Source organism: Terrapene carolina, unplaced genomic scaffold (genome assembly GCF_002925995.2).
Source record: "Terrapene carolina triunguis isolate 2854851 unplaced genomic scaffold, T_m_triunguis-2.0 Scaffold136, whole genome shotgun sequence".
Lineage (NCBI taxonomy): Eukaryota > Metazoa > Chordata > Testudines > Emydidae > Terrapene > Terrapene triunguis.
The window spans coordinates 7,641,906-7,659,972 of NW_020664487.1; the positions used below are offsets into that span (position 1 = coordinate 7,641,906).

The window sequence follows — 18,067 nt, forward strand, 5'->3', positions numbered from 1 at the left end:
TCTTTATGCATCTGATTAAGTGGGTTTTAGCCCACGAAAGCTTATGCCCAAATAAATTTGTTAGTCTCTAAGGTGCCATAAGGAGTCCTTGTTGTTTTTGCTTAATTTTATAAGTGTTAACTATGCACCTTTAATGTCCTTTTAATGTAGAGGTTTTTTTTGTTTTGTTTTTGGATGTAATTTCCTGTATTTAAAAAAAAACAACCCTTAAAAATTGGAAAAACAAAAATTTCATCTGATGGAACCATATTGACCCCCCCATGTGGTGGGTCATCAGCAGGGTGGGATTGTTAGACCCATAGCACAGTCCTCTACTACTTGAGCTAATAGAGTAACTGGTAGCAGTAGGAGGTTGTTATCTTCTATATGGTCCTGCCACTAGAAAGGAGCTGGAGAAACACTTTCAGATCAGTTGATTTCACAGACCTTATTAACACAATGGTACCAAACATGAGGGTTTTTATACTGTACCCCAGAATCTAAAGATTTCTTTACAATTTACAAGTGATGAACCTATTAAGAGGCATATGTCCTATCTTTCTAAACTGCCTTTAGAGAAGTTTTTGTTTGTTGTGGTTTTTTTGTTTATTTTTTATTTTCATATTGTCTAATTCATTTAGGCAAAACTTCAGAACAAGCGACCCATATTTTTTTAAAGGTTGGCATACTATATCTCTTAAACTCTGTAATGTCATTTTTATTTCAATAGACCTATTCCTCTTTGGTTAAGACAAAATCAAACTTGGATGGAGGGGAGCTCGGGACTTCTGCCTTGCAGCAGGGTGGTGAAGTAGGGGCTTCGGCGCAGCGGGGAGGGGGGACTCGGGGCTTCAGCCATATGGGGTGCCCCTGCTGGGCTCGGGGCTGAAGCAGGAGTGGGGCTGAAACCCCGACAGGTGCCTCCCATGGGCCAGAAGTCCTAAGCCCCAGCAGGCGTGCCCCAGCTCTCGAGCTTCTGAAGATTGTCTTATGCGCTTCGAGGGTCAGTAAGTTTGGCCACCCCGATCGATAGCAAGGACTGGACAAAGTAGCTACCATTTTCCAATTACTGAGAGAAGCCGGGTTAACGGCAAACCCCACTAAATGTGCAATAGGAAAGGAAGACGCCCATTACCTCGGGGACAGAGTCAGTGGAGGACAAATCTGCCCCTTGGTGGATAATGTTCATGCCTTACAGGTATACTGGGCACCCATGACCAAAAGGCAAGTGCATGTTTTCCTAGGCTTAGCTGGCTACTACTGCCGGTTCATACCCCATTTTGCCACCATAGCATTCCCGCTATTGACTTAACTAGGGAGGCCACCCCAACACGGGTGCTGTGGAACCTGCGAAAGTACCTTTCAAAAACTCAAGACCATACTCTGCAGATACCTAGTGCTGCCTAGCCTGAACTTCAAAAAGGAATTTGTACTACAAACAAACACACAGGCGGTAGGACTAGGGGGGTGGTCTTTTCTCCAAAGATAAATGGAGAAGAACACCCGATAGCTTGTATCAGCTTGAAACTCTTCCCCCATGAAAAATATACTCAGTGATAGAAAAAGAGTGCTTGGCTGCCAAACGGGAAATAGAGTCTTTGATACTACCTCCTAGGAAGTGAGTTCACGCTAGTTACTGATCATGCTCCAATGTGATGAAAGAGACAAACCTGAGGACCATGAGATGGTACCTGTTGCCACAACCGTACCACGGAACTTGTCACCTTTTGGATACAGCAACAGGCAGGAAATTTGCTTCCCAACTCTGATTTTCTGACCAGGAAGTAGCCTACGCCAGCCAAGGCCATGCCTCAGCCTTGTAGGGAAGAATACGTAATGGGGTCTACAACCCCATACGGAACACAGACAGCTGAGGGAGAAGAGCCTCTCCTCTTTATAAGCAAGTAGCTTGATCACACCCCCATTCAGCTGCCAGAGCTGCCAATCATGGAAGCCTGCACTCACAGCTGCAACCACTAGAGCAGGCCTGCACAACATGTGGCCCAGGGGCCGCATGCGGCACGCGTGGGCTCACTGTGTGGCCCGCGGGGGGTGAGTAGGCAAGCGGCGGGTGAGGAAGGGGGGCTGAGGAGGCAAGTGGGCAGGCAGTGGCGGGGGTGCAGGTGAGCCGGCGGTGGGGGGGGGGGGGGGGGCTGAGGAGGCGAGCGGTGAGTTGGTGGCTGACCTGGTCTACTGATCTGGTCTGGCTCCCATCCCCTCTCCAAGGGTTGCAGCTGTCTGGAGGTGCTGCCTTCCATGCCTTCCTCATTCACACCTCATTCGTTCAACAGGGCAATTGATTACAAAGTTTGGGGGGAAGATCTTATTCTACTTCTAGCAAAAAGACATTTTTCTTTTACCTTAATTATACTACCTTAGGAGCCCGCTGTAACATATTACAAAGATTCAGTACCGCTGTTTTGGTGGGGTGGCCCTGGGGAAGGAGGGTTTGTTTCCATGGGGCGGGCAGCGCTGGGGGTGTGTGTGTTGTGTTTCGGGCGGGGGGGGGTTGGCCCTCAGCTGTTTTCTTTGGAGTAATATGGCCCTCGCAGCTTTACGAGTTGTGCAGGCCTGCACTAGAGAAAGCAAGGTCTGCTATAAAAGGAAGAATATAGAGAAGGAAGGGGAGGCAGAAAAGCCTGGGCTAGCAAAGGGGTGACAGCCCTGCACCAGGCTGCCCCATAGGCGCCGACTCCATGGGTGCTCCAGGGCTGGAGCACCCACGGGAAAAATTGGTGGGTGCTCTGCACCCACCGGCAGCCAAGCTCCCCTCCCCACTCTGCCTCCCTGTCCCACCTCACCTCCACCTCCTCCTCTGAGTGCGCCGCATCCCCCTTCTCCTCCGAGTGCTTGCCGCCGCAAAACATCTGTTTTGCTGCATAACAAGCTCTGGGAGGCAGGGAGGGGGGAGGAGCGGGAACACGGCGTGCTCAGGGAAGGAGGCGGGGAAAAGGCGGGGCCAGGGGGGGATTTGAGGAAGGGGTTGGACTAGGGGCAGGGAGGGGGCGGAGTTGGGGCGGGGACTTTGGGAAAGGGGTTGGAATGGAGGCGGGGCGGGAGGGAGCGGGGCATAGTGGAGTTGGGGCGGGGCCGGGGGCAGAGGAGGGTCGAGCACTCTCCGGCGCCAGCAGAAGTCGGCGCCTATGGGCTGCCTCCAAGAAAACAGCCAGGAGACTAAAGCTGACTGCAAGCCATAAAATTGTAGGGTTGATAGACTTATTTGGAGGTGAGGGTCCAGGAACTGCCCTGATTGAGAACAAACTAAGGAGAGTCATTCAGGAGAAGCAGAACCCCACCCCCGACAGGACTAAGTGTTATCTAGACCATCCCTGACAGGTGTTTGTCTAACCTGCTCTTATATGTATTAACACTTCTTTATTCTGCTATTACTAAGATTTTGTAAATTATGTAATGACTTTAAAAATACAGTAAATGCCTGAAATCATATTTTTTATAAGAATGCAAGATTCTATCTATGTATTAAATGCTTATCCTTTACTCCTTCGACCTTAAGGCTTTATTTAAAATGGACTAACTGCATATAAAATATTTTTCTCTAAAAATGCCTGTTATCACATATGTATGTATTAACACTGTATTTGGTCATTACTAAGATTTTGTGAATGTAGTGACTTTATTTAGAAATCTACTGTTAAAATTATTTTTCTCTAAAAATGCATTTTAACACATCTCCTTTAATCTTCTGTCATTCAGACTTTGTACAATAAATGGGTAAAATGGACATTTTCCTCTAAAAATTAAAAGGTGTGAAAGCTATATTTATTCAGTTATTTCTAATACACCCAATAACGATAAACTTAAATGAAAATTTAAAAAAAATCAAAATGGCTGACACCAAAAATACAGGTCTCCAAAAATGAGACCAAAAGGCAAAAAGGAGTGTGTGGAAACATGTTCAGATTTATATGATGAGAAAAAGGTAAAGAGGTAAAACTACTAACCTCAAAATATAACATCAGCAAATAAATCTTTAGGATAAAGAATTCTTAAATCTTTCCTAACACTGTCACTTCCTTTCTTCTTCGAATCTGCTCTTCCAAGGAGCTTATGTGTTTTGTTTTGTTCCTTCAAAGACTTTCTGGTGATGAAATGGCTATTAAGCCTGCACTAGCAAAACTCTTAGACATTACAGAAGTACAGTCACCCAGACATATTTTTCCAGCAAGAGAGAAACAAAGAGGTGTGATAAGATAAACATAACTCCTTTTTGGGGAATAATGTCCTAGGGAATTCTTACTTCAACAGCAGCAGAGACAGGAAAAATGCTAAGTGACAAAGATTCTTTGTACAGTGTATGTAATCATACTTTAAAAATGTAGAAATAAAGTGCTGTATGATACGCTAGCAGAAAAGTTTCTAAACAGAATGGCTTTCAGAATTTTCTCAGAGGAGGAGGTTGGCTATCAGTTGGCTATTGATAATTTATTAATTGTAGTGTGATAGTACCTAGGCATTCCTTTAGAGAATCAGGGTCTCAGTGTGCTAGGTGCTGTACAAACATGTAAGAAAGAAGAGAGTTCTTGCCCCAGAGATGTTATAATTTACAACATGACAGGCAGGATGTAACAGGATGTCAGGACAGACAAATGGGGCGGGGAACAGCGACGTGGAGATGAATTAAACTTGTACAGTTCTTGGTCCTCTATTTCCCACAGAGCATGAAGATGTATCGTCGGAGGAACTTAGTAAAGTTAGGGACTTCTGGATAGGAAGTGATACCCTAGTTGGCTGCTAAGCAGGTGCAGTTTGATGCCTCTCTGAGCACACAGTGCAGCTGGGAGGATGAGACGGCAACATGGATAGAGTTGAGCAGAAAAGCAGAAATACCAATGAACTGTTTCTTAGGTGGTTACTTATGGCTTTCATTCCTGTTTTAGGCTGGCGTCAGGATGGAAATGGAAGAAACTAATAGAGTTAAAGTGCAGAAAAAAATAAGATCAAATGAGAAGCCACCATACGTGACAGCTGTTGGTGCAGAAGCAAACCCTTTGAAAAAATTTACCATCCCTAAAATAAAGAGGACTGCTGATAAAGGTACGGTAAACTGATAAAAATCAAAACGGAGCATTTTTGTCAAGTGAAAATTGTGCATAACCGTGTGTAAGTGATGTGTGTTATTCCAAAGCTCAATCAATAAATGGTAAAACCTCAAGCCTTGAAATCAACTGACTTGTTTCATATTTAGCACCTACCAGATATTGTGAACCGAGTTGATTAAAGCTCAGAAAAACCTGCGTGTTACTTCCATCACCCTGACATCTGCTGGGCAATACAGCGGTGCACAGACAATCCAGGAAATTTTTGGAGAGTGTTGGGGCCAGCTTCCTGGTGCAACTGCTGGGGGAACCAACTAGGGGCCGTGCTCCTCTTGACCTGCTGCTCACAAACCAGGAAGCATTGGTAGGGGAAGTGGGTGGCAACCTGGGCAGCAGTGACCATGAGATGGTCGAGTTCAGGATCCTGACAAAAAGAAGAAAGGAGAGCAGCAAAATATTGACCCTGGACTTCAGAAAAACAGACTTTGACTCCCTCAAGGAACTGCTGGGCAGGATCCCCTGGGAGGCTAATATAAGGGGGAAAGGAGTCCAGGAGAGCTGGCTGTATTTTAAAGAAGCCTTATTGAGGGCGCAGGAACAAACCATCCCAATGTACAGAAAGAATAGCGAATATGGCAGGTGACCAGCTTGGCTTAACAGTGAAATCTTTGGTGAGCTTAAACACAAAAAGGAAGCTTACAAGAAGTGGAAACATGTAAAGATGACTAGGGAGGAGTATAAAAATATTGCTCGAGCATGCAGGGGTATAATCAGGAAGGCCAAAGCACAATTGGAGTTGCAGCTAGCAAGGGATGTGAAGGGTAACAAGAAGGGTTTCTACAGTATGTTAGCAAGGAGAAAAACATCAGGGAAAGTGTGAGACCCTGACTGAATGGGGGAGGCAACCTAGTGACATATAATATGGAAAAAGCTGAAGTACTCAATGCTATTTTTCCTCAGTCTTCACAGACAAGGTCAGCTCCCAGATTGCTGCACTGGGCAGCACAATATGGGGAGGAGGTGAGCAGCCTTCAGTGGTGAAAGAACAGGTTAAGGACTATTTAGAAAAGCTGGACATATACAAGACCATGGGGCCAGATGGAATGCATCTGAGGGTGCTGAGGGAGTTGGCTGATGTGATTGCAAAGCCATTGGCCATTATCTTTGAAAACTCGTGGCAATCAGGGGAGGTCCTGGATGATTGGAAAAAAGCAAATATAGTGCCCATCTTTAAAAAAAGGAAGAAGAGAATCGGGTGAACTACAGACCGGTCAGCCTTACCTCAGGCCCCGGAAAAATCATGGAGCACGTCCTCAAGAAATCCATTTTGAAGCACTTGGTAGAGAAGAAGGTGATCAGGAACAGTCAACATGGATTCACCAAGGGCAAGTCATGCCTGACCAACTTGATTGCCTTCTATGATGAGATAACTGGCTCTGTAGATATGGGGGCTTATGAGGAGAGGCTGAGGGAACTGGGCTAATTTAGTCTGCAGAAGAGAAGAGGGAGGTGGGATTTGATAGCTGCTTTCAACTATCTGAAGGAGGGTTCCAAAGAGGATGGAGCTAGGCTGTTCTCAGTGGTAGCAGATGACGGAACAAGGAGTAATGGTCTCAAGTTGTAGTGGGGGAGGTCTAGGTTAGATATTAGGAAAAACTATTTCACTAGGAGGGTGGTGAAGCACTGGAATGAGTTACCTAGGGAGGTGATGGAATCTCCATCCTTAGAGGTTTTTAAGGCTCGGCTTGACAAAGCCCTGGCTGGGATGATTTAGTTGCTCCTGCTTTGAGCAGGGGGTTGGACTAGATTACCCCCTGAGATCTCTTCCAACCCTAATCTTCTATGATTTTATGGTTACAGACTATAATGAATATCTTGAATTTAAAATATATTTTTTTAGTTTTGTTCAGTTTTGCTAACATATCCAGAAAACCCTTCTCAAATGTCATATGTTCTGATACATATGAGCACCAATACATGGAGTTAAAGAGAGAGTTTTTCAGTTTCTGAAATAGAGGAGATGCTTTCTGTTGAAGTCAGGTCCTACAAAGTGGTGACTTAGAACCATTGGCCTGAAATGTACCCACGGGGTCATGGACCATGGACGAAGGCATGACCACACACCCCTCAGTTATTTTCTCTGCCTGCCATTGGACCAGGAGTGTAGAACCATTTCTTGTGGGGGCTTTGTGTATTTGGTATTGTGTTGTTTGTTTGTATTGTGTAGAAGGGTTTAATTTTAGCTAGTTATGGCAGTTAACACATTTCAAGATGGCTATGGTGAGTGAGCTGTGTGTAGCCTCCTGTCAGGCTCTTGTTGGCCTGCCAGTCATATAGTTCAATTTGTCACATTGTGCATTATTCAGTTGTCCTCCTCCTTTGCCTGAATTTAGTTCAATCCAGTGGAGCTCCAATCCAAGGTGGACTCCTCACTCACTCTACCAAGCAGTGTGGGGAGCAAGCAGACTTGGCTCTGTGGATGCCACCAGGTCTCCCTCATATGGAGAGTTCTGAGGAACTGTGGGAGAGGAAGAGAAAGGAGTCCTCCTCCTGATTACTGGGAGGGAGGAGAAGGGAGAAAGCCGAAGACTCAAGGTGAAAGGAGAAGTGGGAATAACAAGTCCCCAAGCCTCCCTAGTCTGTCGTGTAAAGGAAAACTTTGTGTATGTTCTTTGCTTATATATTTACTCAAGAGTCTCCTCACTTGTACCCTCTAGTTGATTTTTCTATAATCCCTCAAACCAGTATTGAATTCTCCTGTACTGGGGTGTCAAACGTTTGGCACCCAGACCCTTTCTCTGGCCCACAGCTTCACCCTTCAGAAGGGTCAGATCTGCAGTTGCCGACTATAATTTGTCCTGCTTGGCATGGTAGATCCTCGCTCCTACTGAGTGCCCAAATTACCATACCTTTGAAATCACCCTCTTCCTGGGAAGACTGGCCAGGGGCTGCTCTCCTTCCTAGCAGCTGTGGACTTGGCCACAGCCATCCCACAGTGCGGCCAGATTATTGCAACTCACTGCACCTAAGAGTGGAGCTGCCAACCCTGAACATGGTCCTGTTGGTACAGAATGCAGATCCCTGCCTACCTAGGACACCATGGATGTGTCAGCCCATTGCTCTGCTCTCTGTGCTGGCTTTCTGTTGAACATGGACCATACACGTAATGCTGATATTCTAAACCTTCCATGGGATTGATCCTAGCTACCTGAGAGATTCTCTTTCCTCTCTATGAGCACCATCTCTTACAACAGAAACCTTCCTTAAGAGCAATGAACTGTACCGTTATGTGAGACATATGAGACAGAACTTTCTCAGCCGCTGAGCCAAGATCCTTGGGCAAAGTAATGACAAATGGTCTCAGAACAGACAGCAAAGGCACATTGTTTTAACGTATCCACTGTGCCACGCTGCCTCGCCCTTGGTTAATGTTTGCCATAATTAATTTAACAGACTTAGGGCTTGTCTACACATAAACCACTACAGCTGTAGTGCTTCTGTGAAGACACTCCCTGGGCCGACGGAAGGGGTAATCCATCTCACTGGGAGGCAGTAGCCAGGTCGACAGAAGAATTCTGTCATCAACCTAGTGCTGTCTATACCGTGGTTAGGTTCGTTTAATTGCATTGGTGAGGGGTGTGGATTTTTCACACCTCTGAGCGACATAGTTATACTGACCTAATTTCCTAGTGTAGACCAGGCCGTAGTGAATTTGCTATCAATGAAATCTACTTATGTCTGTCTGCAAAGGGTATTGGAAAATCCATCATATATTCACCATTTCCTTTGTTGTGTTTCTAGTTTCTTTAACACCCTGCTACACTAATCAGAGGGAGTATAGCAGCATCAGCCATACTCTGAGCCAGTCTCGTCTCAACACAGGATGTGACCTGCAGTCTTCATGGCAGTTTGGTGAGATAAAACTGGTACACAATGAAGATCTGGAAAAAAAATTTGCTGCAAAGAGGTAGGTTATTGCAAAACGAATAGCAGTGAATTCACCATGGTGACTTTTCATGACATATCCCTTTGCTCTTAATATTCATTCATCATTTCTTTCCATTGCGAGACCAGCTTCTTCCAATGGCAAGTCAGGGATGCCAGCGCTACCATGGGGCTCACTTTACAAAGGGTCCTTCTGGGCATTTGCTTGCTGCGTAATACGACTTCCATTCCTTTATTTTGTTTTAAATCTCATCCCCGCTTTTCCTGCCTCCTTTCTTTATCTATCTACATGTTCTTTATTGACAAGATCTTCAGGAGACTGTGAGCCAGGTTCTCTGTCCTGCGACATTCCCTTTGCAGAGTCTGGCCTTGTCTCCCCCTCCTGATGATTCCTACGGGTGCTGCTGGCAGACCTAGAACTGTAATCTTCCTGGCAGCTCCAGGCACAGGGAGCATGTTGGTACAAAGGAATGGAGAGATGGTGCGACCGACGTGCACTGCCCCCTGGCTATCTGCAGACAGTCCCTTGGGCACCATCCATCAACAGTTGCAAATAAGAGCAGCCCCCAGACTTCATTAACCTGTGCCAGGTAGAGGATCAGGGAGCCATAACTGGCTGTGACAGTTTTCCCTCCGCTGCAGCCCATCTCCTTAATCTTTGAACAGCATAGGCAAGTTATGCGATGTGACTATTCATTAATAATGTCCTTGGTTTTTGTAGTTTCATGCCAAACATTTAAAAGCATATAAAATAGAATTAAATCTACAAAATATCATCTATGATAGGGCAAAGCACATACCCATAACTGAGCAGAAGCTTCCAGTTTTTTCCTGTTACTTGATCAGGTAAATTGGTCTATCCACATGTGACACTCGTTCACTGGCTGGAGGTGAGGATGAGATCAGCCCTGTGGGAGGGCAGGTCTCCTAGGGAATTACTGGAGATGGAAAACCGCTTTGCAGCACATCTGTGATTACCTTGGATATTATTATTTATTAACACAAGTTGGAAGGGGGTGAGACATTTCTTTGGTTTATGACGCTCATACATTTCAGCACTGCTATCACACACACGTACGTGCTAAACAGTTCTAGATCCACTATCGTGGTTGGGTGCTTACAAGTCAGAAGCATTAGAAAGGCACCATTCTGATGGTGAAAAGTTTATTATATTAACGAACAAAAAGCTTTGTGAAGCTATTTATTACACACACAGCATAACTGATGCAAACCCATAAAAGCAAGGAAATGAAAAGTTAGGCCACCTAACAGTGTGTGCCTTCTCCTCCTCCACCCCCAAGCACGTGCCTTACCATTACCGCAATACCCTATGCCACACACCATGCCCTGCAACTGGAACTCCGCCACTCTTCTGCCCTTCTGCATGTGCCCCTTTATCGGGCTCCTCTCCCCATGCTAGCAGTTGTGGATGTTGGGGGTAGTAGTTGGTGGTTCTTCACAGGCCTCTCTGCCTGGGTCCCCGGAGCTTTGAAAAGCTGCATGTGTTGGGGTGTGTGTGAGGCTCTCATATGAGAGGGACGTCATTGTCCTACTTTAAGGGTTTGCGCCCCCTACATCTGCCTGAGCACCTGTGCCAGTGCTTCAGAGAGCGGAACTTGCCTTCATGTCTCAGCTACCTCTTGCCTTCATCTAGCTTGTCGTCATCATAGTTTTCTTGTAGTTAGTTTGTGTGGCATAGCACAGAACGTGTTGTGCCTAGCTTGCTCTTGTACCAGGAGTCTTTGGCCCCCCACCTGGACCATGTCTGGTCCCAAGCCCCCTAAAGGCTTTGGAGATGTGCCTCCTGCCCACTGATTATACCAGACACCAGCACCCAATTCCAGTGCCTTGTATGTCTGGGCGAGACCTGCTTCACTGCATGTTTTCAGCTGCTTGACTCTGTGCCTGTACCGACTTCTCTGATCTGCTTCTGGGTACCTTTGACCCCTTCAAAAATGAATCCAGAGAGTCTGTTGATTTGATTCTTCCCCACAGTAAGTGATGCAGACCCAGAGGCAGTATCACAGTTCAGTTAAGGACAAACCCATCTTGTCTCACCCTACAGTCTGCTGGTTCCTTAAGGGTTTGGTAAATGTGTTCGTCCCCTACCCCCACCCCCATTAAGGAGCCCATGTCTTAATGGGACTTTAATCTTGCGCTGACATGCCTTTCTTGAGCGGGTATTGATCAAAAATATCCTTCCTGGCAGCTGTTACGTCTGCTAGGAGGGATAGTGAGCTCAGTGCTTGGATGGGTACTCCACCTTACAGTGGCTCCACAAGGACAAAGTCACCACGAGGCCACATCGAGGCTTCATGCCTAAGGTGCTTTCAGATTTCCACCTATCTCAATGCATTTCTCTGCCCATGTTGTTTTCCAGATCCCATTTCCTCCCGGGGCAACTTGCCTCTCTACCCTAGATGTAAAGAAGGTGCACTGCTTTTATCTGGAAAAGACCAGGCCCTTTAGCAATTCTGGTTGCTGGTTCTTCAAACATGTGCCATTGTGGATGCCACTAGCTGCATGTTCACCTCGTGCGCAAGACTGGAGTTTGTCAGACTAAATGTGTCCGTCAAGGCTGCACGCGTGCCTTATGCAACTTCATGCTCCTGTGCAAGGGCAGAACACCTGTTACCCTCTCTCAGTTCCCCTTTTCTGCCTCTGGCAGCGAATGGAACCTGCTGCAGGTCCCACCTGCTGTTTCTTAGCATTGGCTAAATGTCCTACAAACCTTTAGAACTCTGTTGACCCATCTGGACTGAGTATTGATGGTTAGAAACACCTACAGATGGCTACGTAGCTTGACAGGCTCTAAACCTGTCGGCTTCAAGCCTTGTCCAACATGTGATGGACTAATTTCCCTGAAAGATGGAAACAGCGGGTGTCTCTTTTGTTTAGGAGAGACTCATCTACTGAGCACCTTTTCGGTGTGCCTGTCATTCTCCACAAGTATGTGAGATACCCATCACACGTGTCTAAAGCTCCATCTCCTAGAGCTATCCATGAAGATCTCAACAGACCCTGAGGACACAAGCTCCGGAGTCCTGCTCGTGGACAAGCCAGCCTCATCCAGTTCCCTGTCTAGCAAACAAGAGACACTGAAAACCAGTGCAGACAAGGCAGTACCGAAACTAGGATCTGGCATTGGAACCCTCAGCACCAAAACCAACCCCAGCATCATCTGCACCAAAGCTGGCACTGAGACCTCTGGTACTGAAGTCCAGCACTGAGAATGCTGCTCTGAGTACGGAGGTGGAGCTCAGTGTCCTCCCATAAGCACAGACATCATAAAGCCTCTAGAGAGAAATCCACCAAGCTCTGCATGATGTTGAGGGCTGGTGATAAGGAACAGCCTATGGCACACAGACTCCTCTGACTCCAGCTCCAGTGACATACCTCTTGACATTGACACCTACTTTGGAGGATGTGCTTCTGGGAAAACCAGGGCAATCATCAACGCTGAAGCACCTACAGGTTCTAGTACAGACCCCGAGACCAAGAGCACTAAATCCCTTGGTGCTGCCCCCAGATGAGGTCTTCCACCTCACTGCCACTGGGGTATAAATTCATGTCTTCTCTCTTTAGGCAGTGGTCAACTACATAGAGGGACCTGTCCATGTGCCCTACAGGGCTCTGCCACTGCCGGCTTGTCTGGAATGGCACTGGACTGACCACTATCAAACGAGCCAGCTATATTCCTACAACATGCCACCCTGGCCTTATTGGGTTGTACTGGTGTCCTCCATCCTGCATCGAGAAGCAGGTCTCCACCACACTCGAGAAAGGAAAGAGGTTACTCTCACTATTGGTGTCACTGGCCAGACCACCTCTGCCGGAGTGCCATGGGCAGAGCAACACCAATGTCCTGTACCACCACCAAAGGACCTCTTGTCTTTGTCACTTGATGATGCATCAGGAGCCACATCAGATGCAGCCACTTTGCCCCGTTCCGCTGGATATGGTCTGACATGATGTCAGACAGATGTTAGAGATCATCACCCATGGCCACCCCATCCAATGCACTCATTACCCCTTACCCACACCCCTAGCCTGGCCTGCTTCTGGGACCCTGACAGCTTGTTACAAGTGGAAGTTACTGGAGGAGGAGGGGCCTGGTTTTGTCCCAGCAGAGAGTTGGGGGGGGGTTCAGTAGGGAGACATGGAACACAGGGTGTACTCACATCATGGGGGTTAGCTAGTGGTGGAAAGTGACTGGGTTAATTTTCTGGGTGACGAGGAAGGGAGCAAAGTATCGACAGTCAAGTTTGCAGGAGGGAAGGGAGGTGTCCAGGTGTTTTGTCTCCAGTGGCGATGGGAGGGTTAGCCTGGCAGTGGTGGTCAGCAAATTGCTTGTAGTCTGCCTTGGCAGTGTTCAGCTGGGCTCTTAGCTTCTCCTGAACATGATGGTGGTGTTCAACCAGGTCAGAGGCAGCAGGAATGTGGGAAGTTAAGGGGAGAGATGGGTAGAACCAGGAATGGAGATGGTAGTTGGAGAAAAAGGGGCTCCGCTGAGTGGACTTAGGCTCTGAGTTTTTGTAGGTGAACTCTGCAAAGGATAGAAGTTGGACCCAGTCATCCTGGTGGAATTTGATAAAACACCACAGGTACTTCTCTAAAACTTAATTTACTCATTCCGACTGCCCATCCATTTGGGGATGATAGGCAGTGGAGAGACATAGGTCAACATTTAAGAGGCAGAAGAGTTCATCTCCCACTTTTGGCAGGAACTGTGGTCCGCAGTCTCATGTGCTATTAGGAGGTGTAGCGGGGTGATCACCCCGCTCCGGCCCTGGCAGGGTACAAGCAGCCCTGGGGAGGGCTGCAGTGGTAACAGCAGCCCTGCAAAGGGCTGCAGCTCTGAAAGCTGGGCTGATTGGGAAGCAGCCACAGCTGTATCTGGCTTAATGAGGGCCCAGCCGGCCCTTATAAGAGGGCAGTGGGCCAGGAGCAAATGGTCTCCCTCTAGCTGAGGAGGGAGATGGACCTAGCTGCCTGAGTGCTAAAGGGTACTGGAGTGAAGCAGGGCTGGGGAAAGGCCGGAGGAGCTGGGGAGCTCTGAGCCAGCAACTCCCCAGCTGCAGGGCCTTGTACAAGGCCCCTGGAGGTACTGGGTTGCAGGGAAAGGCAGCAGGTCAAACCCTCCCTTGCTTATGATGACTGGCTTATACAGACTGCAGTCGGCCCCAGTGAAAGGGGGCTAGATGGTGACTGGCAGTAGCCCACAACTGAGGCAAGGTGGGGATAGAGGGTTGGGGGTTCCCCTGGGTGGGGAGACCCTGAGACTGCAGGGGTATTGCCAGGGGGCAGCACCCCAAAGACAAGGGGCACTGGGTCCTGGGAGGGACACGGGTGCCAGCGGCAGCTGGACACCAGCCTGCAGAGGGCGCTCTGGAGGCTGGAAACGCTAATTCCCTGAGATGACCAGCAGGAGGCACCGCAGGGGTGAGTCCCTCACCGTCACACGAGGTAACCCAGGAAGCTTGAAAACATGGTAAAAAAAAAAAGACGGCCTGTCACCTCTGCAGTGGGAATCTTGTGACAGGGCACGAAGTGGGACATTTTGGAGAGGAAGTCTACGACCACTAATATGGCAATGTGGTTCTTAGAGTTAGGGAATTCTACAATAAAATCCATTGATAGAGAGTCCCAGGGTCAGGAAGGAGTAGGTGGTGGGACCAGGGCCTTAGTATGGGGGACCTTCATGCAGCAGCTTACTTTGCGTGTATAACCTCACAGAGGCGTGCAGTCTGGACCACCAGAAATGGCACATGATCAGTGTCATGGTCTTCCAGTGTCCAAAATGGTTGGCCAGAAGTGAGTTGTGGCATAGTCAGAGGATTGCAATACAAGGTGGGCCTTTGGGGCATTAACATGCCTGTGAAACAGAAGTACCCCATTCTTGACCGAGAAACCTGGGTCAGGCTCAGCATTGGGCGATGTCTGTTTAGCCACCAATTGGTCACTTGGCAGGGAGAATTTTATAAGGGCTAACATCCCTGTTCACTAATATGTTGATGAAATGGTGGGGCTTCAGCATGGTGGAAGGTTCTGATGGTCCTTTTTTGCCATCAAGGTACTCCCCCTTGCAGGAGAGTATGTTGGGTTTGCCATTCTGACCTCCAGGTCAATAATGCAGCGTAAACTCAAAGCGTGAAAAAAACAAAACAAAACCACAGACCATCAGATCTGGCGCGGGTTGAGGGCCTTCATAGATCGCAGGCGCATTAAGATTTTTTTTTTGTGGTCAGTGAATACTTGAACAGGAAAACGCACATCCTCCAAATGGTAATGCCATTCCTCAGAGGCGGCCTTGATGGCCAGCAGCTCTTTGTCACAGCTTTAATAGCTCCACTCCATAGGACTTAGGTTTCTGGAGTAGAATGAGCCTGGATGGAGAGTGGTTGGTGACCCCTGCGGTTGTGATAGTGCTGCCCCCATGGCATAATTGGAAACATCTGCGGACAACGAAGAGCTTGGATGGATTCGGATGCCTCAATATAGGTGCAGAGGTGAAGGTCTTTTTCAGTTGCTTGAAAGCCTAGTGGATCTCCGTTGTCCAGATAAAGACATAATTCTTACGGTGGAGTTGGGGTAATTGGGGCCACTACTCAGGAGAATTCCTTGATGAACCCCAGGCAAAATTTGGAAATCCCAGGAAGCACTGGATGTTACGGACGGTCCTTGGCGGGGCCCAGTCCACAGTGGCAGTGACTTTCTATGGATCCATGCTGATCCTGTCTGGTGAGATAATATAACCTAGGAAATAGATGATGGTGTAGTCAAATTTGCATTTTCAAATTTGCATATAGGCCATTTTTCCTGAGGTGTTCCAGCACTTGTCAGACAGGCTGGTCATACAGAGTCTGGTTCTCCAAGAAGATGAGGATGTTGTTTAGGTAGATAAAACAAATTGGTCTAAGATATCCTGGAAGATATCATTCACAAAACACAGGAATGTGGCTGGGGTATTGGAAAGGCGAAAGGGCATAACCAGGTACTCATAGTGACCATACTTGGGGTGGAAGGCTATCTTCCACTCATTGCCCTCCTGTATGTGGACCAAGCTGCATGCACTGCGCAGGTTGAGCTTGGTGAAGACGTTTGCTCCGCTGACCTGTTCTAGGAGCTTGTTGATCAGTGGAAAAGGTTATTTGTTCCTGATGATAATCAACACAGAGGCACAGCGTCCTGTCCTTCTTTTTAACAAACAGGATGGGGACCCCAGAAGTTGATTTGGATGGCTGAATAAAGTTTTTAGCCAAATTTTCATCCAGGTAATCCCGTAGGGCCTTGAGCTCAGGTTCTGATGAAGGATAAATGCATCCAAAGAGGATCTTTGCCCCCTGGCTGCAGGTCTATAGGGCAAACATAGGATCAGTGTGGGAATAAGACATCAGCCTTCATTTTATCAAACACATCTGCAAGATCTTTGTACTTATGCGGGATTGATGAACCAGTCTCTTTGGAGGCCGAGGTAGTACCGAGCAGGGAGGACACCTTCCCAGTGCAGATTCGAGCTTCTCTCTGCTGGGTCTTCCCTCGGCATTGCAGCTGGCAAAATCCAGAATTAAACCATATCTTCCTCATTGCCCATGAAATGTTTGGGTTGTGGAGGGAGAGCCAGGGGAGGCCCAATATGACCTGAAAATGCGATGAAAGTTGAATTTCATAGTTTATTGGTGGTCCCCAGCCCTGATCTGGAGAGGGGCTATCTCATAGGCAACTGGCCAGGAGGTCAGCTTATTGCCATCAGTAGTTTCCGCTTGCTGTGGGACAAGCTTCTTCTGGATGGCCAAGTGGTTCTGAAGGCTCTGAAATAGGGAAGTCATCTCTGGGGCTGCAGTACCCAGGTACTCCATCAAGGCTGGGGCAGGAACCGGGATTGGATCAGGAGCCGGCTGGGAGTCTGATACACTGCAAGGCAGCAGGAGGGTTCCTGGCCGGGCTGTGCTGCTGAGTGAGGCTGCGGGTTTGCAAAGTGGTCCCTAAAAACAGAAATATCAAGGAGGAGTAGAGAGCTTCTATGATTTCTGTATTTGGCACTGGTGCGACTCCTGATAGAATAGTGTGTCCATTTCTGGTGCCCACAATTCAAGAAGGATATTTATAAATTGGAGAGGGGTCAAAGAAGAGCCCTGAGAATGATCAAAGCTTTGATCCTTGACTACACTTTGGTTCATTATAAAATAGATTCAAGAGACCAAATAATATCAGTCAGGTTTATTGCTAAAAGTCAATAATCGTATAGTACAGGAAGAAAGTTTCAAACGCTACCAGTTTCTGAGAAGCCATCTTGTGCAGCATTGTTAAATTCACCTTACACAGAAGGTGTTCTTCTGAAGTTACACTCCTAAAGCTATTATTTTTATACCCATCCTGTTTACAACTAAAAGGGTACTGTGTGTGTATTCTGAAACTAGATATAACCAGCTTTCTACCTTGTTTTTCTGGTACCATGGTTATATCTCTCATCTCTTTCTGAGCACATGCATTGCAGATACCAAGGGGTGTGAAGCCATCTCCTAGGTTTGTGCCAGGTAGATTAACCATATATTTTGTCCTCTTCCTTTGGGACATTCCAATACTGGCCTGTGAGAGTAACTCCCTGCTTTGTTGCTATGGTAAAACACCCATAGGCCCTAGCCTGACAGTTTTCCTATCTACTTAAGCAAAAGCTTACTTCAGCTAAAGCAAGATGTTATGGGATACTTAGCATAAGTGAACAGAATTGTGGCAAAGTATAATACATTAAGTTAATATAATTTCCCGACACTTATATTAATACTATGCACATAATACCTCTTAATGTGGTGTATACTAAGCCTAACATATATGAATTGGTTAACAGGCCCCTGCTTGTTGCTTTAATTATATCAGGGTGACACCCTGCATTTGGATGCCTAAATAATAGAGTCTGAACTGACTCTGATTTCTTTTGTTGTTCTGCAAGATCATGAGAGATCCTTCTTCAGGCTAGAAAACCTGCCACTCACAAGGATTACAATCAGAAATGGAAGAGATTTCTCTTCCTTGGCACCTACTAAGGGGGATTGTTCCAGAGTCGTCCTCTATTTCTCCTGTCCTGG

The 18,067-nt window shown here is 47.1% G+C and overlaps 1 protein-coding gene across 1 annotated transcript in view; it reads left to right on the top strand.

Moving 5' to 3' along the window:
- The first annotated feature begins 4,883 nt into the window (after nucleotides 1-4,883).
- TEX15 (testis expressed 15, meiosis and synapsis associated) overlaps nucleotides 4,884-18,067 on the top strand; it is a 66,207-nt gene continuing 53,023 nt past the window's right edge. The window contains exons 1-2 of the mRNA XM_024205147.1: nucleotides 4,884-5,034; nucleotides 8,838-9,003. Of these exons, the coding sequence (XP_024060915.1) occupies nucleotides 4,890-5,034; nucleotides 8,838-9,003 (311 nt within the window). The 5' untranslated portion in view covers nucleotides 4,884-4,889. The remainder of the gene's footprint in view (nucleotides 5,035-8,837; nucleotides 9,004-18,067) is intronic.